The sequence below is a fragment of the Myxine glutinosa genome, chromosome 7, assembly GCF_964187855.1.
Source record: "Myxine glutinosa chromosome 7, kmMyxGlut1.1, whole genome shotgun sequence".
NCBI lineage: Eukaryota > Metazoa > Chordata > Myxini > Myxiniformes > Myxinidae > Myxine > Myxine glutinosa.
The window spans coordinates 135199687-135222860 of NC_136267.1; the positions used below are offsets into that span (position 1 = coordinate 135199687).

Below are 23174 nucleotides of genomic sequence, written 5' to 3' on the forward strand. Positions count from 1 at the left end.
TCATGCTATCACCGACTTCATGGAAGCCACGATTGAAAAATCTCCTACATGTCATGGCCTGCACGGTCACCTGCCCAACTCACAATCATACGAGATTTGTGAAAAAACCATTGAATTGCATCTGTCAAGTGACCTTAAGGCCCAAAACCATTTATGTTCTTCCTGATGCACATATACAGTAAAAGTCGTTAAAAGTATGTAATGACGGTTGTTTTCCTTCACAATGTCACAAGATTCCCAGAAGTCTTCGGACAAAGACATGCGTTTTATGGTCCCTGGTCGAGTCGTTGAAGAGAAAATAGTCGGAAATAAAAGCAAGAACCTGCATAACCTCTGCAGTAAAAGCCCTGATTGAGAGAATGCCATAGTTATTTTGTCAGTGTATAAGCAACAAACCGCTACCTCGATTGCTGAGGCCTATCTTCACAAGGCCCGTGATGCTTATCTGCTCAAAATCCTTTAAACCGTCACTTTGGTTGTTTTACACAGTTAAAGGGAAAACTTAAAGGAAGACATGGTGATCGTGAATATGACAGCTCTGAAGATGTCTTTGGCTTGGCATAGCAGTAAGCACAAACATGATGGCCGTATGATGTGTTGATGGTGAAATTGTGGATGGAGTCAGGCGTGGAAGGAAGCACACACACGGTGCCTTATATAGTACTCGCAGAAGTACCCGGCGTTGCTGGGTGGGGGAAGGGGGGAGGGGAGGGGAATGGGAGAAGGTGGAGGGAGGGGGAAGGGGGAGGGAAGGGGAGGAAAGGGGGTGGGGATGGGGGGAATGGGAGGGGAGTGGGGGAGGAGGGGAGGGGGGAAGCAGGGAAGGTGGAGGGAGGGGGGGAAGTGGAGGAGGTGGGGGTAATGGGAGGGGAGGGGGGAAGGGGGGGGAGAGGGGTGTGAGGGGAGGAGGGGGGAAGAGGAGGGGAGGGGGTGGCAGGAGAGGAAGGGGATTCATATATATGCTGGTGGGTGAATGTGGCGTTCATCACGTTTCTGAGTTAAGTGTGATGCCAATCAGGAAGAAGAAGAAGCCGTACTACCAACTTCGTACACTTCCGGAATTGTTTGATTTATTTGTATTCAAATGTCTGGTGATTGTTTTGTATGTATTTATGCGAATGTGTACTTGAATATAACTGTCATTAATTTTAAAAGGCTGAGGCAATATCGAGCGATTTTTATTTTATTTTTACTCCCAAAAAACTTTTTGTTTTTCATATTTTTTTTTTCTTTTGCCTAAAACACTCCCAGGCACTCACTGATGAACCTCTGAAAGTTTGAAGAAGATCAGTTCAGCTATCTCTGAGAAAAATGGCGACACACAAAGACAGACATCTCTCTTATATAGTAGATAGACGAGTCAGCTGTTGCACACCAAAATGTCCCAAAAGTTTCAGTGCCCTCTCCCCCCCCCCCCCCCCCCCCCAAACTTCCCCTGCATAATCTGTTTTACCTGTACCCAAGTGCTAAATAAATTGTACTCAAGTGTATCTGGTGTTGATAAAGAATAAATTACTTTAACCAACTTTCAAATACATGTGAGTTTGTAAAATTGAATATTTTCTTCACTTTTATGGAACAAAGGTATGAGTTTGGATCAATTGTGTGCTGGAGTACTTGTGGCTTAAAGTCCATCCGAGGGACTGCACATTTTGTAATGTAACACCCTGCATGTGAAACACCAGAATAAGACTTCAATACCTGCGGCAAGATTAGAATCCAGGTTAGACAGCTCAGAGGTGAATGTGCATACCTCTAGGCCAGTGGTTCCCAACCTTTTTCTGATCGAGTACCACTTGGAGGTCCCGTACCGTCGCCGCGTATCACCTGGTTCCAGAAAAACTCAATTCGATAAGATATCAATTTATTCACAAGTAGAACACACAAATGAACTAACTGTCAACAAAGAACACAATTTAATGCGAGGGCTGCATCTGTTTCTTCTCCACCAGCCGGTCGATGCGGCGCATAACTTTGCTCACAGCACATCGGAAATCATGCCCGGGCGCAGCAAGACGGTTCCGGCTCTTTGACTTGATGGTCAGCATGGCTGAGAACCCCTGCTCGCACTCCCACGTAGAGGGGAAAAGCAGTAGCTGGGAACAGCGTGACGGGCTAGTATACGGGCTAGTGCCAGGGTACGAGGAGGCCATGCTCACCCAGAAGTTCATAGGAGAGCATTCCTTGTGCTTCGTCTTTGCTGTCTCGTCAGCCTGGACATCTATGAGCTCGTCTTGTTCCCCGGTCCCGACAGGCAGATCGCCTGGATAAACGGAAAACGGATTGGCGATGTAGGCACAACATGTGACGTCTGGGAAGTAATGCATCAACTCAGTCTTGAGCAGTGAGAGGTGACGGATGATTTCTTGGGAAAATTCATCATTGGGCTCGCTCTCAAGGGTAGTCAGGAGTTCGAACATTCCGTAGCGTTTGCTCTCCACGTTCTTGATCCAGAGGTCCAACTTCCTGACAAACGCTCCCAGCTTCGAGATGAAGTCTGAGACAGTGCAGTTGGGCCCTCCAGATCTTTTTTGAAAATCGTGTTCTTTCTCCGTGAAGAATACGAGGAGTTCATCCCTCAGTTCAAAGAGACGCCTCGTCGTATTCCCCCGGGAGAGCCAGCGAACCTCTGTGTGGTAGAGGAGACAGATGTGGTCGGAGCCGAGATCTTCACAGAGCAGTTTGAACAGCCGAGTATTCAGGGCGGATGTTTTCACGAAATTCACGATTTTGATAACTCGGTTCAAGCATGATAACAAATTCGGAGGGAGCACCTTAGTTGAAAGGGCGAATCTGTGTATGAAACAATGGACACCGGTGGCGTTTGGTGACACAGCTTTCACATGGGCTTGAAACCCTGACTTTCGACCGAGCGTAGACGGAGCCCCATCTGTCGTGCATCCGACCAACTTTCCCCAATCCAGTTCATTCTGCTTGAAGAAATTGTCCAAAACGTTGAAAACATCCTTTTCTTTCGTTGTACTGGATAGCTCCTGGCTCAGCAGCAGCTCAGTCTTCATAGTATTATTCTGTGTGAAGCGAACGTAGTCAAGTAGTTGACAGCAGTTGGCGACGTCCGTCGATTCATCGAGTTGGATTGCAAACCCAAACTTTGAGGCTCTCACTCCCGCAATCACTTGGTCAGCAATGTCGCCTGACATTTCCTCGATACGGCGCTGTACAGTGTTGTTCGAGAGGGACACACTGTCCAACTTCGCCACCGCCTCCTCTCCAATCACGTGCCTGACCAAGATCTTTGCCGCTGGCATGACGAGAGACTCTGCAATTGTATGCGCCTTCATGTTTTTGGCCACCAGGAGAGCGACTTCATAGGATGCTTTGACAATCCCTGCCCCCTTCTGGTAGAACTGGCCAGTCTTGTCCAGGCGCTGCCGCTTCACGTTCTCGCCAAGTCGCTGGAAGTAGCTCTGATCTCGGTCCTTCTTGTCCGCGTGGTTTGTCTCAAGATGACGTCTGAGCAGGCTGGGTTTCACGGCCTCATTGCAAAGGGACTTCATGCAGACCACACACTGCGGAAGAGCTTCTCCTCCACGTTCGATTGCTATGAAACCATACTTTATGTATGTCGGGTCATACTTTCGCTTCGGCATGTTGTCAAATCCTGTGGAAAAAAAAAAAAAAAAAGTCAAGAATAAAATAATTAATCAAGAAATAAATAAAGAAATATAGAAAAAATAATAATAATAAAGATACAATATAATAACAAGTGAAGGGAAACACAGACGAGTGCTAAGACATGTACACATTCACAGTATGGAGGCAGCGGGATAACTGCCAGCGCCGAGTGTGTGTCAGGGTTCCCAGATGCATCAGGCCAAATCATTTTTTTTAAAGGTTGTGTCCGAAAGTGCTCGCGAACCACCTGGAAGGCCCTCGCGTACCACTAGTAGTACGCGTACCACAGGTTGGGAACCATTGCTCTAGGCTATCATGCCATCCTCTGTCAAATGGAATAATAAATATACGTACTATTCATATAAAATAAAATAAGAATAAACTTCAAAATCACTAAAGCATGAAGTATGAGTACATCTTGCATTCAATGATCAGACAAAGAATCATCCTTTCTCTATCAATAGTCTTCTCACCAAAACTCTTCCTGAAATCTACAATTCTGAGTTTTAAGCTCGAGAATGAAACTACTGAGAAGTCTTGAAAATTGCTGTCCTGAAATCTTCACTGCTTATGTATCAATTGCCCTGCCTTATAATTCTTATTGTTCCAACCTCTGCTTAAATTGCTTCAATGTACCTCCCTACTGTGTGACATCATTTCTTATTGAGAGTGCTGTATAGGCTGAAGAGCTCCGCACAAGACCAAATCATGATTCTGGGTTTTTCATATATTATTACTTATTTGGCTGTAACATTGTAAGAAATTATACAATATTCAGAAGGCTTTCACATATAAATTATATGCACATACCCGATGAATTCTAATTGAGGAAGGACAATCTCACAAATTACAAATTTTTTGTTTAACATCAAAGTATAGCATGTTAAACAAGCACTAATACCAAAAAACTATAAAGCATCTGAAAATACAAAGTCCATCCACGTCCGTTGATTTCAGACTTCTTCTTATTCTTCCGTATGCTCAAAATAACGAAAACAGCTTAGAAATAGAAATGAAATTTGGTGATTTTATGCAGATATAAAACTTTGAATCTCTGAACTTTAGATCTAAAAAATAATCACCTTCTAGCTTTTGATTGGTAAACCAATTCTGTGACCCAATATGCAGATTCTTAAAATTTCAGGTCAATTTGATGGAAATTTATGATTTTATGCAACCTTGACCTTTGACCTTTTGATCTAAAAAAAAAACAATTGACCCCTACCTTTTGCTTCGTGAACCAATTCAGTGAACCAATATGCAAATTCTTTCAATTTCAGTTCAATCGGGTGAAAATTGGCATATTTGCGCAGCCTTGACCATTGAGCTTTTGATCTACAAAAAGCAATCAGCTTCTAACTTTTGATTGCTTAACCAATCGAGTGACCCAATATGCAAATTCTTAAAATTCGCTCTCCTGGATGTTTTTTTTTTACTTGGAATCACTTTTGTCAATATTGCTCTCCTGGAATTTTTTTGCGAGAGTGATCACACTTGTCAATTTTGCTCTCGTGAATTTTCTTTACGAGAGTGATTGTATTTGCTCAAGTAAAATGTACCATGCTTACGTAGTCCATGCCACTGCTTTGCCATTGTACTTCAGTATGTGTAAACTTGGGCATTCTATAAACCTACCCATTAATCCACTCCCACCCCCCCCCCCCCCCATGGGAAAATTACGTTGCAAATCGAAAGTACCGACGATATAAATAGCTGGCTGCTCATGCGTAGCAGTATTGGAAAAGGAGGAGTTCTGTACCAATTTTCTCTGGCTTTCAGTGGTGATCATCCCTGGTGTTGGGCTAGCGGCTAGGGTGCCGGCTTAGGATCCTAGGATCCTGGGTTCGAATCCCGGTCAATCGCTGAATTAACGCCAGGGGCGTTGACTCAGCCTGTCATCCTTCCGAGGTCGGTAAATTGAGTACCAGTTCACTGGTAATTCCCTGCTTGTCGTTAAAGGCGGCAAAAAGGGTTGGTGTCAGGAAGGGCATCCGGCCGTAAAACATTGCTTCAAAAAGGGGACGGAAAAACAACAACAACCACGGTTCCCGAAAAAGGCCAACCCCCGCTTGCGGGGAAAAATGGGAATTCTCACCAAAACTCTTCCTGAAATCTACAATTCTGAGTTTTAAGCTCGAGAATGAAACTCGAGCTCGAGAATGCACAGGTTTGGTGGTTTTTTTTTTGGTTTTTTTTCAGTGGTGATCGTAACCAAGATATATGATTTTAACAGTGTTTCCTAATCACAGGCATACACAGTTACACAAATACGATCCCAAGCGTGTGATCAATAATGTTCCGAGTCAAAAATGATGACGAGCGCGATGACGTGTGAGTGCAATCGCGTTCCTTAAAAACGAGTCACTGATGTCCTGCTTTTCCTCTGGCTCGTTCCTGCTTTTTATGCTGTTATTTCCCCTTGCCTGCGCATTGCTACATTTTAGTTTTGTCCTGCAATATATGGCCGGAAGATTGTAAAGGGGAGGGGACAGATGAAGAGACAATAATCTGTTCATTTTAAAGCATTTTATGTTCGCATTGCATTATTCCTGACTTTCTTATTTTTGGATGAGGATGATGTAGGTAGAAGAAGAAGAAGACGCATAGTAATCACCCTCCAAATTTATCCTGAAAGCATTTCGTTAACTGGTAACACATATAGACCGGACTAGACCAGACAGGGAAAGCAATTTACTCCTTCCTGAATGCCATTGATAAGCCAGCTGTGTTTATAATGACAATCCGATAACATGGTATTTCTCCTGAGATTATCTTAGTTTCCACAAGCTGAGATTACAAGTTCTTAATATTGGTGCCTCAAGTCGGATTTGAACCCACAGGCTCAAATCTCACTAATAACGGATGAAATCCACAGGATATTGATTCAGTTATGTTAACTGCTGTGGGAAGCAGGGAGAAGCTGATGTTTCAGAGCGTTGACCCTTTTCTCTTTTGCACTGATGAAGGGTTAACGTCTGAAACATCAGTTTCCTCAGAAGGACTGTAAATTGTTTTTGCTGTCTGCAGATGCAGATAGACACTATAGCCTTCGCCAGCAAGACTAACTAGTTTTTCATTCTAATCTTATCAATAGTAGTTCATACGAGTGATACAAAGTAATAATCTCACCATGTAATCACATGAATACTCATTACTCATACATACGTGCATGTAGTGGACAAAAATTGGAAACACCGAGGTAAATTAGGGATACCAAGCAACGGCTTCCACACAGGTGTGGCCTATGTGTTAATTAAGCAAATAACATCCCGGCATGCTTAGGGTCATGCATAAAATTGCTGCACAGGTTTGGTTGCCTATAATTATGGCTCGCTTGGCCGAAAGAGGAAACCCCACAAATTCCCTCATCCACGACGCGTGGTCGCCCAATGGTTTGATGAACATGACACTGATGTTATCCCTATGGCATGGCCTTCTCAGTTACCAGATCGGAACTGAGTCGAGCATTTATGGGATATTTATGGGAAAAGCACGCCTGAAGCAGTGCTTTCCCCCTCCATCAAACAGCTGTGAGTTGATTGACTTTTTCGTTGAAGAATGGTGCCGCATCCCTCCTGCAGAATTTCAGACACTGGTGGGCTCTATGCCATGGCACATACAGGCCGTACTGATCACGTGTGGTGGCCCAACAACCTATTAAGTGACTTTACATTGATTTCTCCATTGTTTTCATCCTGTATATTGTACAAGTATGGTCTTTAATAAGCAATTATTTATATTTGGAAATTCCATAAATTAATATATTGGCCAAATGACGTTCTTTTTAAAGAAAGCTAGATGAGCAACACTGGATTGGTCTGGTTGATGTTTGGATTTTCAATTGCATCAACAAGCTCCGATTATAAAGATTGGTTTTCCCAATTTAACACTCGCTGTACTGTGCTGATTTTTGTTGTCTTGTATCATCATACATTCCCATTTCCTGTCCTCATTGAATGAATGAATGAATGATCGTTTTAAGGCCACATTATACTCTGTATATAAGCCATTCCAGACAACTTAAATACTGTAAAATGATTTTTTTGTTGTTTAATGTATACACTATTTATGGACATTTTCTTTCTCAAAAACATTTCATTGATTGCTGAAGGATTTTTACGTACCACTTATTACTTATTTACGTACCAGAGCAGGGGTTGGCTTTTTTTGGGTACCATTGTCCCCTTTTTGAAGCAATGTTTTATGGCCGGATGCCTTTCTTGCCGCCAACCCTGTTAGTCGGCTCTTGTGACACACAGGGGATTACCAGTGAGCTGGTACTCAATTTGCCCACCTGAGAAGGATGACAGGCCCATTCAACACCAACAACAACAACAACATGCATTTTAAGGCAATTTTCCCTGCTAGAGTGGGGGTTAGCCTTGCGGTCCCAATGACAATCTTCTCCATTTTGCCCTATTTTCTGCATCTCTCCTTGTTAACCCCCTTGCCCGCATTTCTTCTTCCACCATCTTTAGCCAAGTCTTTCTCGGTCTTCCCCGTCCTCTACTTCCTTCTACATTAACTTCCATCACTCTTCTCAACCAGTCACTTTCATCCTTCCTCAATACATGACCAAACCATCTCAACCTGTTCCTCTTCACAGCATCAATCACAGGCAATATTCCCATCATCTTTCGCCGCAATTCATCATTTGTCCTCCTCTCTCTCAACGATACTCCGCACATCCATCGAAACATTCGCATTTCCACCCTTTCCAGCCTTCGTTGCTGCTCTACGTTCATTACCCATGTCTCGCTCCCATAAATCATAACACTTCTCACACATGCAGCATACACCTTTCCCTTCAGCTTCAGCGACACTCTCCTCCTCATCAGCACGCCACTCAGTTCCCGAAACTTCTTCCATGCACATCTCACTCGAGCAACCGTTGCCGAGTCTGATCCACCTTCTCCATTCAGCATGTCTCCGAGGTAGCAAAATGTTTTCACACCTTCCAGCTTCACGCCATCTCCAAGATCCAACTCAACATTTCCTCCATCTGCAGCTCCCTCTGCGCACACCTTACATTTGAATGTAGCTGCCACACTGGTTAATGACCCTCTCAGACCACTACATTTTTGATGAACCCACTCAGCGCACATTGTACACTGAATGGAGTTCACTCCGACACCCTTCCTGCACACAGCACACGGCCACTTCCCAGTTCTTTCCACCTCACCACATGCTTTACCACTTGCCATCACCTTTGTCTTTCCGATATTCACCTTCAGACCATTTGTCTCCATACATTCCTTCCACTTGTTCATCTTTTCCTTCAGTCCATTTTGTGACGGGTGACACCGTCACAATTTCGGTCTTCGAGGCCGGCCGATAGGCACAGTGTGACCGGAAGGGACGAGGTTCTCCTGACCACGTGGCCCTTGACTTGGTTTGTCCGCACAATGTGGGCGCTTTCAGGATGAACTTTAGCCGGGGAGCGTTTGGGCGCCCCGGTGTGATACTGCCGCCCACGCGCATAACAACTTGTGAGTGCACGTGGGTCCCGGCGGTCCCACTGGCCTAGCGCTACCATGTTTAGACAGCGAACTCCGTCCCCGGGCACCGGCACCTACTCCCAGAAGTTTGAGAGATCAGCAGTGCCGGGCACGGTAGGACACCCGCGGAGCCCCGGCGGACCGGCCCATTCAAGCCCATTCAACACCCCTGGCGTTAATTCAGCGATCGACCGGGATTCATATCCAGGATCCTAGGATCCCAAGCCGGCACCCTAACCGCTAAGCCAACACCAGGCTTAAAGTATCAATCACAGACCTATCCAATTCAATGTCATCACCAGAAAAGGTATGAAATCCCTATATTCTGTAGATCTACAAAATTTCTAGCATGGACTGAGTGTCCTGCTAAATAATATAGATGAGAAACACCACAGGATCTTTAATGTCCACTAACAAAAAAAAGAATGTTGGCAGATGGCTCACTGGCTTGACGTCCATCCTGCAAGGGACTGGTGTCCTCAATGATGCAACATCCTGCCTGTGAAGCACCAATCTGTTAGTTTATAGTAAGGTGAAGGATTGAACCCAAACTTCAACAATCTCAAAGGCGTGTAAACCAATCTCTGAGCTATCCGCCGGCCCTCTGGAAGCAGGTAATGAATTGTAAGTCAACCACTTTGAACCTGAAATTGTCAGTTAGAAAATTAGAATCGTAAAGAACACCCTTCCCAGAAAGATGACAACACCTTCAGTTGCCACGGCGACTGTGCACAGGGACAATGATAGAATGAATGTATAAAATCTATCTTTGGAACTTGTATTAAGACATGAGAAGCTGGAAATTCACATTAATGAGGGATCAACTCAGAGATGATAAAAGTGACATTTTAACTGTTTTAAAGTGAACTATTATTCTAAGATCTCAAAAGGAAAATTCCTTCCATGAATGCTTTCCCACGAGCAAACACTTTCATTTCAGGCATTTGTCTGCAATGCAGTGGCGCATCGTTTACCATCTTGGGCAGGAAGTGCCCATGTGAGTCACATGATACTCTTTGATGCTGCAAACCTTTAGACATCAGAGTGTTGAAATATTGTATGGAAAAGTAAATATAAAATGGCGACGATACTTGTTTAGCTCACAACAGTGGAAGCTTTCCCTATGTTCCATGATATTTTCTTTGGACTTGCATTTTCATTGTCTGTGGTTTATAGTTTTCATCCCAAAGATATTACATGCATTGATTAGGAATGTGTTGTTCATCTGCATCTTTGAACCTTATCTACTTGACTTTTATTAATATATCTGTGTTTTACCATCTCTCGAATCACTTCTCTTCTTCTTACCAGCCACACTATTCCTTTTATTTACCTCCGTCACCGAAGGTGGATGGAGGTTATGTTTTCATCCCTGTCTGTTTGTTTGTCTGTTTGTTTGCCTGTGAACAAGATATCTTAAAAAGTTGTGGATGGGTTTGGACGAAACTTGATGGAGAGGTTGGATGTGTGACAAGGATGAAACGAATACAATTTTATGATGATCCGGATTGACATCCGGATCAGGGATTTTATTAAAGTGATTCTTCCCCAGTGAGACATATGGCAAAAACCGATATATAGCAGGATATCTGAAAAAGTTATGGACGGATTTGGACGAAACTTGGTGGACAGGTTGAGGGTGTGAAAAGGATGAATCGATTAAATTTTGGTGAATATCTGAATATGGATTCGGATACGAGAATTTTTTTTTTTTTATGAGCTCTACCAAAAGCTGTTCTAGTTGTTTATGGTGTCTGCTAATTTGCATAATGTATTGAACTCATACCTTTTTGTGACATGTTTTATTTTTGACTTGTACGATCTGACAACACCGGCATTTGCCTGGCTGGCATTCAAAAAACCCAGGCTTGATGATATGACATTTGCTCCTGAAGGCACTTTTAAAGATTTCACATGCAGGAAATCAACACAATGGTATATGGGATTTGAACCTGGGATTCCAGCCTCATGGTCTAAAAAACATTGCTCAAGTTGGAATGTGAAACAGGCCGACCCTTGTGTGAGTTAAGCTGACCTAACTCCCTGTATAGGGAATTAACGGTGCCCCTCAGAGTCTCGAGAAGGAACGCGGCAGAAAGATTTGTTATTTAGAGTGTTCTAATAAACCATGAATGAATTTTGACAGATGTACATTGAAAATGAATACGTGCGATTTCATCACAATTGCAATTGTAGAAACACATTGCAATTATTATTTTTCAACCTTTCATAGTTTTGGCAAGTTCTACCTAAATCAAGAATGAAAGATAGTGTACGTAGCGTGAAGGTAATCAGGTCTTAATTTTAGATTAGTAGAATCGTATAAATGGTGAGCTTTGGCACAGGGTTAAAAGGCAATTCGAAACGGATTTTTCTGCACAAGTTCATGCTTTGATGCAACTTAAGTGATTTACAATTGCTGAATCAAGCAAAATGGATTTCCCATCATTTGTTTCCTCCAAACCTAAAAACAAAAGAATAACCAATCAAAATTGCCATATTGTGGTTGCAAGGTGCCACCATTATAAACAAAAAGAAAGGAGAATAAAAAGTGAGTCCACAGTGCATTTAGTGGGTAAAGGCAGCACACACTAAAAAAAGAAATAGGAATAATACAGGAGCAGCTCATGGAATTAGCACACACGTTATCAACAACTTAAGTAAGCTTGGATACAAAATGAAAGCAAAGTTAATCCAAATTCACACAAACTCTACACTATCTATTTGATTTGCAAACAATCCACTGCAAGATTGCTGCTTACTCTTATAATCCCAGTTATTGTTATATATATATATATATATATATATATATATATATATATATATATATATATATATATATATATATATATATTCCAACGGTATTGTTGTTTCTATATATTTTATCTGCACCGAATGTCCTGTTCTCTTCAAATCAGGATCCGGTCAGACACCCAGAGTTCGCATATCAACAGGGGCCAATATGCCAAGGTAACAATGAGATAGCACTTCAAAAATATCTGAAACAAGTGGGCCAGTTAATCATGGGTGGATATGAATGGTGAGCCAAGCGGAATCATCAAACGCACATGACCTACACAATACTGGTGGAGATATTCCAGCTTTTTCCTGGTTGATGTGGTTTGTGCATGCGAGCATCACCTCGGCTCTGTGTGCTGGCTGTAGCAATTAGCTGGCTGTCAATAAGGTAAAGTGGCCGATTCATCATATCAAGCAGGGCATTAACGAGCAACCCCACGTCATGCTCGTGCCCTGATTAAAAGCCCAATCTACTTGCTCTCGCCTCACGCCCTCGACATACGCACACACTTGCATACAATTAACTCGTCCCTTCCAGCATGTTGGACACCATTGCCAAAGCTTTCCATGTGCTAATCACAGGCACATTGTGTTCAGAATATATTTCCACATGGCTCAGGTTTGCACGCTACACTGTGCCACACAACTTCCCCTTTTCCCATAATTTGATAAAGGGGTTTTCGCTGTACCTGCACTGGAATTGCCACTGCAGATAGTGCAGGTGACCCAAAAGCAGAATTCTTAAAGCTTCACTCTCTCTCATCTCATGCGTTAGTGTCGACTTTCTTTTCTCTCTACAACAGTGGGGCTCATGGAAGAGCAAGGTGGAACTGACATTGTGGTGGCAGGGCAACAATCAGCAAGGGAATTAACAAAGAGGAAAAGAAAAGAGAGGAGGAGTGGAAACACTGAAACCAGCAATAAAGATTGTGTGAGTTATGTTAGGAAGGTTTGGTGGGAATAGCAAAGATCATAGGTCAGGATGAAGGATGAGATGAGGTGGAGGTGCGGACACAAATTTCAATTTTTTCAAAAAAAATTCAATGAACAACAAACAATTGTTTAAGGTAACAATACAACACAATTCTTTCATCCAATGAACTTTTATATACGCGGGGACAAACAGTTTAAATTCTTCCACAAAAATCAATTGCTTTTGGGTCACTCAAGCTTTTGGGTCTCACTATCTGCCATGATCTTTCCTGGGAAAACCACATTTCAAATCTGGCCTCCAAAGCCAGTCGCCGACTGGGCATCCTCCGTCGGGCGAAGTCCTTCCTTGGCACACCTGAGCTCCTCACCACATACAAGGCTTTCATCTGCAGCTCAATGGAATACTGCTCTCCCCTCTGGGCTGGTGCTCCTGCCTCACACCTAGCTCGTCTTCACGCTGTTGAAACCAAAGCATTCAGAATCATTGGAATCTCCCGCGATGAAGCTAACTCCAAGGGCCTCTCACTCACTCACCGCAGGCAGGTTGGTGGTCTTTCCATCTTCTACCGACTCCTCTCTGGCCTTGCCCCCCCAGCTCTCTCTGGGCTCTGTCCCCCAAATATTCCTACAGGTCGCACAAGATCTGCCTGCAACCCTCTTATGGTTAAACTGCCAAAATCAAGACTCTCTGCTCACCTTCACTCCTTCATTCCTCTTTTCTCCCGCCTCTGGAACAAACTCCCTCACTCTCTTCAATCCCACTCCACCCTCCAGGTCTTCAAAACAGCTGTTCACCACCATCTCTTATCTTCCCCCATCCAAAACCTTGATCTTTTCTATCCCCGCTAATTTCATGCCAATTCCACTTTTTTGAAATACCAACTTCTGTCCTGGAAGTCCTTGGTGTCCTTGTGTTTTATACTTCTCCCACCCCCCCCCCCCCCTTCCCATGCCTCCTTCCCCCAAGCCCTCTCCCTCCCACACATCTCCCTGCTCTTAAATGTTGTGTGCTCTCAAGTGTTTGTGTGCTTCCCCTTCTCTTGTCTTCCGCTCCCTCTTTTTATATATTTTGTTTGTCTGGTTGATTTGTTTGCGAAGTAAATGTCAGCTCTTTCACGAGCCTCGATTCAGTATACAAGGAAAAAAAAAAAAAAGTCGTAAATGGTTAAAGTCTTCCCCAATCTCTTTCGAGTCAGACCACCTATCGAACATAGTTTCCTTCTCTCTGGCAAACTCCACATGGGTCTCATTTTCCCACTTCCTGGCATTCCTAATTTTTTGTCGTTAAGCTTCGGGAACCAATTCATAGGCTTTGAGGATGGCTTTCTTAACTGTCTCATAATCAGCACTGGTCAATCGGTAAAACCGAATAGATATCATGAGCTTTACCCACCAGAAAACATTGTATGGGACAAAGTCCATGATCGTCCATGTCCATGACAAATTTGATAGTCCATGACTCCACAGGCCATTTTAACATCTGAGCCACCTTTTCAAAGTGTAAAAAGAACACTACCTACCTCCTTTTCATGAAAGGGTGGAACCAGTCTTACATGCCTACCAATATCCCAACAGCTCTGACTTGTTGTCAAACTAGCCGGCATGGATAAGATTTCTCTCCGTCCTCCCAGTAATTCAAGCTCCTTGAGTTTAATTTCCCTCTGATACTCCATGTCCCATTCCTTTAAGTCCCTTTCAGCTTTCCTTTCCTCTGCTCTTTCCTCTGCTCTTCTCTCCTCGAGTTATCGGTCCTTTTGTGCTTTCCTTTCCTCTGCTCTTTCCTTTTCTGCTTTCCTTTCCTCTGCTCTTTCCTTTTCTGCTTTCCATTCCAATTCTTTTAACCTTTCCTGGCTCTGCAGTTGCATATCCATTTTCCAGAGCTCCATTTTTCATTTTTCCTCTGGTAACCAATCCAATGCTACCTCTTCCCATTTTCTCTCTCCCACTAAATATTCTACCACCAACGTCTGAATCTCTGCCTTCTTCATATGAACTCGGACCTCCAAGTTACGGTATTTGGCCAACGTTCTAAGTTCCGATCTTTTTAATGCCTGGAATTGAGCCTCATTAGGGGACGTCACAAAATTTTCCATTTCAAACACCATTGTGACTATTAGTTTCCAAGCCTGTTAACCTTCACACAAAAATTGTCAAATTTGGGAATGTTAGGGAATTCAATTTTGGGAATGTCAGGAAATGTCAAATTTGGGAATGTTAGGGAATTCAATCTCGGTTGAGCCCACAATTTCTGTTACGTATTACCTCCCCAAACTCCAGTAACGGTGACTTCAGTCTCGAGAGGAAACGCAGCAGAAATATTTGTTATTTAGAGTGTTCTAATAAACCATGGTAAAACCACACCAATGCAATTGTAGAACAAAACAAGTAATTGTATTAAGAACTCTCACATACACAATAATAACACTCTTAAAGATACAATGAAAATATCACTTGCATCAAATGAACACTACATATGATGGTACCATCATTCCCCAATGCTCTCAAAGCAATAAACTCACGATACAAAAAACGTGAGTAGAAGGTAACATTCCCCAAAGTTCGTGCACAACTCCCAACGTGGGGTGAATGTTTTGCAGAATGACCAGAACAGGCAGTTATCAGTGTGGCTGTTTAAGAGGAGTTACGAGGTGAGAGGTCGATATGGGAATTCAGCCGATATGAACGAACGGCGCTCCACACGATGAGGTCAATATGGAAATCCCAACAACAAACACGATGCATCCGGCAGACGGTCTCCTCGTGGGAAAATGGCAGATCGGCCTGTAATGGAGGCTCTGGCTTTCCCGCCAACAATAACTCACGCTTGGTATTACAACCTGAGATGCAGGTTTAATTGCAATCACAATATAGGACAATGTCATGGGAAATCCCTGTCACCGGAAGCCTCAACTCATTCGCGACAAATATCAAAATAGGCCACTCACAGCCTCGATGCGACTCACAGCTGTATTTCTCTCATAGCCGTCTCCTCTCTTGGTGACTTTTTTTCTCTCCTCTTCCGGATTCTTTGCCGCATTTTCCTTTTTCTTTCACAGTCATTTATTTTTACCTTTTACTGAAGTCATCTCCATTTCACACAGAAATGTTACCAACAATATTACCTGAAACTAAAAATCCTACAAGTGTATAATAACAACAAAGGTGGAAGTGACTAATCTGTAACACCATTCACTTCAATGTAAAATTGGGTGTGTTTTAGAATCAACAAAGGGTTTGGGGATCTATTGAGGATTTAGCCTCTGTTAATGGTTTCGATGGGAAAGGGAGAAATAGATGGATGTTTTTGGGGTTTTTTGTGGGTGGCCCATAAGTTCCTACGCATTTTCCCCATTCATTTACATGTAAAAGTGGGTATGTTTTAGAACCCCCATTTCCCTAATACTGCCAGCCATTGACTGGGAATCCCCCCACCGTACAAATTCCTTCCTTGTCACACCTAGACTCTTGTACACCTCCAAGGCATTTATCCATAGCTTTATGGAGTACTGCTCTCTCCTCTGGGCTGGCTCCCCTGCCTCATACCTTGCTGAAACTGAGTCGCAGGGAATCTCCTGCACTAAAGCTGAGTATATGGGCCTTTCACTTCTCCATCTCTGACAGGTCAGTGGTCTCTCTGCCTTCTACCATCTCCTTTCTTGTCTTGCAGCCTCTGCTCTTTCCATGCTTTGTTCCCCCTCATGTTTTTGCAAGGCTCACACAGTCCACCATCAACCATCTTCTGGTAAAATTACCCAAATTCTCATCTCCACTCCACTGCTCATCTCCACTCATTTATTCCTCTATTTTCCTGCCTGTGGAATCAACTTCCACATTCTATTCAATCTCATTCTTCCTTCCAGGTCTTCAAGACAGCTGTTCACCACCATCTCAGTTCGTCCCCAATCCAAAACCATGATATATTTTTCTACACTCGTTAACTCCACCCAAATCATTTTACAGTTTTTCCTCCTTGGAGTGTCCTTCTCCATGTTTGCGTGTTTTGCATCCTGTTTTTGTCTGTTACGTCATGATCCATTCAGTGTCCTATTCTTCCACAAGCCTCGACTATGTATACGAAAAAGAGTCCTGTACCTTTTGGCCCCTCTTTATAGCTGAGTCTGTCTAGACCTGCGAGCAATCTCGTTTCTCTATACTGCACCGGTGTACCCTCACTATGGCAGCTATATCCTTCTTCAGATGTGGTGACCAAAACTGAACACTATTTCAGATGAGGCCTCACTAAATTCCTGCAGAGTTAACACTACCTCTTTACCAAAATCCCTACAACTATTAGCTTTACCTGGTTTCCTGGAACTGTGCTATCTGCTTGATAGCCTACAGCAGGTATTACTACTCTCAGATTCTTCTGCTTGTCACCTGCAGCACGACTGCCCATTATATATTCCCATTTCTCATTATTCTTACTCAACACAGCAACTTGCTTTTCCTTAGTTTAGACTCCATCTGCCAATATTTTGCTCAATCCATTAAAGTGAGCAGACTTTCCTGAATCTGATCAACCCCTCACTGCTGTCAACATGACGTCCAAGCTTAATGGCATTTACTAATTTGGTAGGCCTACTCTAATCTCCACTTTCCAAATCATTGATGTAAATAATAATGAATAATAACGGTCTGAGAACTGTTCTCTGGGGTACCCCACCATTTACATCCTCCCAGCAAGATGTCCTCCCATTTACAGACACTCTTTGCTTCCTTATACTATGCCAGTTGCCACTGCACTTTCCTCATCCACCCAATAAGAAACTGCCTCCGACAACTCCAATAATTTTGTTAAACATGCCCTCTCCCGAGTCTACCAATTCTGACTACCGTACCTTAAATGCATTTCAAATTATTAAAATTGTTTCAAAGCCGTTCATTAATTAACATCTCCAACACCTTCCCTAACCCTAACTGAAGTCAAACTAACAGGTCTATAGTTCTCCAATTATTCTCTCGATCCTTTCTTAAAGGACGGTGTTACATTTGCTACTGGTCAATCTCCGGTGTCTTTAATATTTTTGGTTTGGTATTTTTTATATTCAATTTTTGCTGCTTATCCTTAACACAACTGCTTATCTGGTTTCTTTCTGCCCCTAGTTTTACACCTCAATGGAATATAACTACTCTGCACCCCACACATCTGTAGCAGAATTCCCACACATTAGCTTTTCCCAATCTAGGGCACCTAACTCTCTTGTCATACCCTCAAAGTTTGCCTTCCTGAAACCTAACAACCTTACCTTACTGTTCCGTACTCTACATATCAACAATATATTTGCACACACTATGTTGTAGTCATTTGTCCCCAGATGTTCTCCTACCTCCACCACACTGGGATCATTGCTTAAAAAGCGAGCTAACACCACATGACCCCGTGTTTTTTTCTTATTACAAGCTTCCTTAACAAGTACTCCTGGATTAAATTTAGAAAATCTTCTTCAGTTCTATTCTTTCCACATTCCTGGATACCCAATATATCCCTGGCAAATGAAAATCCCCATAATCAACACTCTTCCCTTTTCATAGGCCTTTCTTAATTCTTCATGTGACCCTCTCTCCTGCCCCAAGATCATACTGAAACCATATAAGTACTGTGTTTTACTATTCTTACAATCCCTTATCTCAATCCACACAGATTCCTCCACATCAATTTCCTCCTTAATGTCTTTCCTTACTCTCAATAAAATATAGTCTTCACCAATAAAATACAGTCTTCACCAATAAAATACAGTCTTCACCAATAAAATACAGTCTTCACCAATAAAATACAGTCTTCACCAATAAAATACAGTCTTCACCAATAAAATATAGTTTTCACCAATAAAATATAGTCTTCACCAATAAAATATAGTCTTCACCAATAAAATACAGTCTTCACCAATAAAATACAGTCTTCACCAATAAAATATAGTTTTCACCAATAAAATATAGTCTTCACCAATAAAATATAGTCTTCACCAATAAAATAGAGTCTTCACCAATAAAATATAGTCTTCACCAATAAAATATAGTCTTCACCAATAAAATATAGTCTTCACCAATAAAATATAGGCTTCACCAATAAAATATAGTCTTCACCAATAAAATACAGACCACCAATAAAATATAGTCTTCACCAATAAAATAGAGTCTTCACCAATAAAATATAGTCTTCACCAATAAAATATAGTCTTCACCAATAAAATATAGGCTTCATCAATAAAATATAGTCTTCACCAATAAAATACAGTCTTCACCAATAAAATATAGTCTTCACCAATAAAATATAGTCTTCACCAATAAAATATAGTTTCACCAATAAAATATAGTCTTCACCAATAAAATATAGTCTTCACCAATAAAATACAGACTTCACCAATAAAATATAGTCTTCACCAATAAAATATAGTCTTCACCAATAAAATATAGACTTCACCAATAAAATATAGACTTCACCAATAAAATATAGTCTTCACCAATAAAATATAGTCTTCACCAATAAAATATAGTCTTCACCAATAAAATATAGTCTTCACCAATAAAATATAGACTTCACCAATAAAATACAGTCTTCACCAATAAAATATAGTCTTCACCAATAAAATATAGTCTTCACCAATAAAATAGTCTTCACCAATAAAATACAGTCTTCACCAATAAAATAGTCTTCACCAATAAAATATAGTCTTCACCAATAAAATATAGTCTTCACCAATAAAATATAGACTTCACCAATAAAATACAGTCTTCACCAATAAAATATAGTCTTCACCAATAAAATATAGTCTTCACCAATAAAATATAGTCTTCACAAATAAAATATAGTCTTCACCAATAAAATATAGTCTTCACCAATAAAATATAGTCTTCACCAATAAAATATAGACTTCACCAATAAAATAGAGCCTTCACCAATAAAATATAGTCTTCACCAATAAAATATAGTCTTCACCAATAAAATATAGTCTTCACCAATAAAATATAGTCTTCACCAATAAAATATAGTCTTCACCAATAAAATAGAGTCTTCACCAATAAAATATAGTCTTCACCAATAAAATATAGTCTTCACCAATATAATATAGTCTTCACCAATAAAATATAGTCTTCACCAATAAAATATAGGCTTCACCAATAAAATATAGGCTTCACCAATAAAATATAGTCTTCACCAATAAAATATAGTCTTCACCAATAAAATATAGTCTTCACCAATAAAATATAGTCTTCACCAATAAAATATAGCCTTCAACACTAAAATATAGTCTTCACCAATAAAATATAGTCTTCACCAATCAAATATAGTCTTCACCAATCAAATGTAGTCTTCACCAATAAAAATAGTCTTCACCAATAAAAATAGTCTTCACCAATAAAATATAGTCTTCACCAATAAAATATAGTCTTCACCAATAAAATATAGTCTTCACCAATAAAATATAGTCTTCACCAATAAAATATAGTCTTCACCAATAAAATATAGTCTTCCCCAATAAAATATAGGCTTCACCATTAAAATACAGTATTCACCAATAAAATACAGTCTTCACCAATAAAATACAGTCTTCACCAATAAAATAGTCTTCACCAATAAAATAGTCTTCACCAATAAAATATAGTCTTCACCAATAAAATATAGTCTTCACCAATAAAATATAGTCTTCACCAATAAAATACAGTCTTCACCAATAAAATACAGTCTTCACCAATAAAATATAGTCTTCACCAATAAAATATAGTCTTCACCAATAAAATACAGTCTTCACCAATAAAATATAGTCTTCACCAATAAAATATAGTCTTCAATAAAATATAGTCTTCACCAATAAAATATAGTCTTCACCAAATAAAATATAGTCTTCACCAATAAAATATAGTCTTCACCAATAAAATATAGTCTTCACCAATAAAATATAGTCTTCACCAATAAAATATATTCTTCACCAATAAAATACAGACTTCACCAATAAAATATAGTCTTCACCAATAAAATATAGTCTTCACCAATAAAATATAGTCTTCACCAATAAAATATAGTCTTCAATAAAATATAGTCTTCACCAATAAAATATAGTCTTCACCAAATAAAATATAGTCTTCACCAATAAAATACAGTCTTCACCAAATAAAATATAGTCTTCACCAATAAAATATAGTCTTCACCAATAAAATATAGTCTTCACCAATAAAATTAGTCTTCACCAATAAAATATAGTCTTCACCAATAAAATATAGTCTTCACCAATAAAATATAGTCTTCACCAATAAAATACAGACTTCACCAATAAAATATAGTCTTCACCAATAAATATAGACTTCACCAATAAAATATAGTCTTCACCAATAAAATAGTCTTCACCAATAAAATATAGTCTTCACCAATAAAATACAGTCTTCACCAATAAAATAGTCTTCACCAATAAAATACAGTCTTCACCAATAAAATAGTCTTCACCAATAAAATATAGTCTTCACCAATAAAATATAGTCTTCACCAATAAAATATAGTCTTCACCAATAAAATATAGGCTTCACCAATAAAATATAGTCTTCACCAATAAAATACAGTCTTCACCAATAAAATATAGGCTTCACCAATAAAATATAGTCTTCACCAATAAAATATAGTCTTCACCAATAAAATATAGGCTTCACCAATAAAATATAGTCTTCACCAATAAAATATAGTCTTCACCAATAAAATATAGTCTTCACCAATAAAATATAGTCTTCACCAATAAAATATAGTCTTCACCAATAAAATATAGTCTTCACCAATAAAATATAGTCTTCACCAATAAAATATAGTCTTCACCAATAAAATATAGTCTTCACCAATAAAATATAGTCTTCACCAATAAAATATAGTCTTCACCAATAAAATATAGTCTTCACCAATAAAATATAGTCTTCACCAATAAAATATAGTCTTCACCAATAAAATATAGTCTTCACCAATAAAATATAGTCTTCACCAATAAAATATAGTCTTCACCAATAAAATATAGTCTTCACCAATAAAATATAGTCTTCACCAATAAAATATAGTCTTCACCAATAAAATATAGTCTTCACCAATAAAATATAGTCTTCACCAATAAAATATAGTCTTCACCAATAAAATACAGTCTTCACCAATAAAATATAGTCTTCACCAATAAAATATAGTCTTCACCAATAAAATATAGTCTTCACCAATAAAATATAGTCTTCACCAATAAAATATAGTCTTCACCAATAAAATATAGTCTTCACCAATAAAATATAGTCTTCACCAATAAAATATAGTCTTCACCAATAAAATATAGTCTTCACCAATAAAATATAGGCTTCACCAATAAAATATAGGCTTCACCAATAAAATACAGTCTTCACCAATAAAATATAGGCTTCACCAATAAAATATAGTCTTCACCAATAAAATATAGTCTTCACCAATAAAATATAGTCTTCACCAATAAAATATAGTCTTCAATAAAATATAGTCTTCACCAATAAAATATAGTCTTCACCAAATAAAATATAGTCTTCACCAATAAAATACAGTCTTCACCAAATAAAATATAGTCTTCACCAATAAAATATAGTCTTCACCAATAAAATATAGTCTTCACCAATAAAATATAGTCTTCACCAATAAAATATAGTCTTCACCAATAAAATATAGTCTTCACCAATAAAATATAGTCTTCACCAATAAAATATAGGCCTTGCCCAAACCCCTCCTATTGTCCGTTTTGTATCACACCTATACATGTTGCAGCCTTATAGTCCTGTCTTCCAACTACTCTCCTCATTAAACCGAGTTTTACTTACTGCAACTATATTGGAATCCTCCCTTTAGCTTCAAGCTTTTCCATCTTCTGATTCAACTCCTACTATTGGGTTAGATTATTTTTAAAAAATTCCCTTCCTGTAAGTACTTTGTGCTGCCTGGACTTACCAATCATGTATCAATTCCTTCATTTATGGCCTCGTTAACGTCCTTTAGTCTAAAAAATCCTTAATTCCCTCTTCACTTCCCACTGCAAAGCTTTCTGTTTAGAATATGACCATAATTCTGAAAACACTCTTCCCTCCTAAAAGATTCCCATTGCTTCCTAAACCCAAAACCATGCTTCAAATAACATATTTCAAACCATAGTCTAACATACATCACTCTCCTTGTGAAATTCGCACCACTCCTCACTCTTGGCAGTCACAGAAGAAGAAAAAATCACATCGCAATCTCTTTCCTTCATCAATTACACAACAACTTGTACCTAGCCTTGAGGTCCATTTAATAATTTCTCACAAATGCACCACAACCAATGTCCCTCCACC

At 39.9% G+C, this 23174-nt stretch overlaps 1 protein-coding gene across 1 annotated transcript; it reads right to left on the minus strand.

Moving 5' to 3' along the window:
* Nucleotides 1–1916: 1916 nt before the first annotated feature.
* On the minus strand, nt 1917–3611 carry LOC137430871 (zinc finger BED domain-containing protein 5-like). Its single transcript, XM_068121642.2, has one exon. It carries the CDS (start codon nt 3609–3611, stop codon nt 1917–1919), a length of 1695 nt encoding a protein of 564 aa, XP_067977743.2.
* Nucleotides 3612–23174: the final 19563 nt, after the last annotated feature.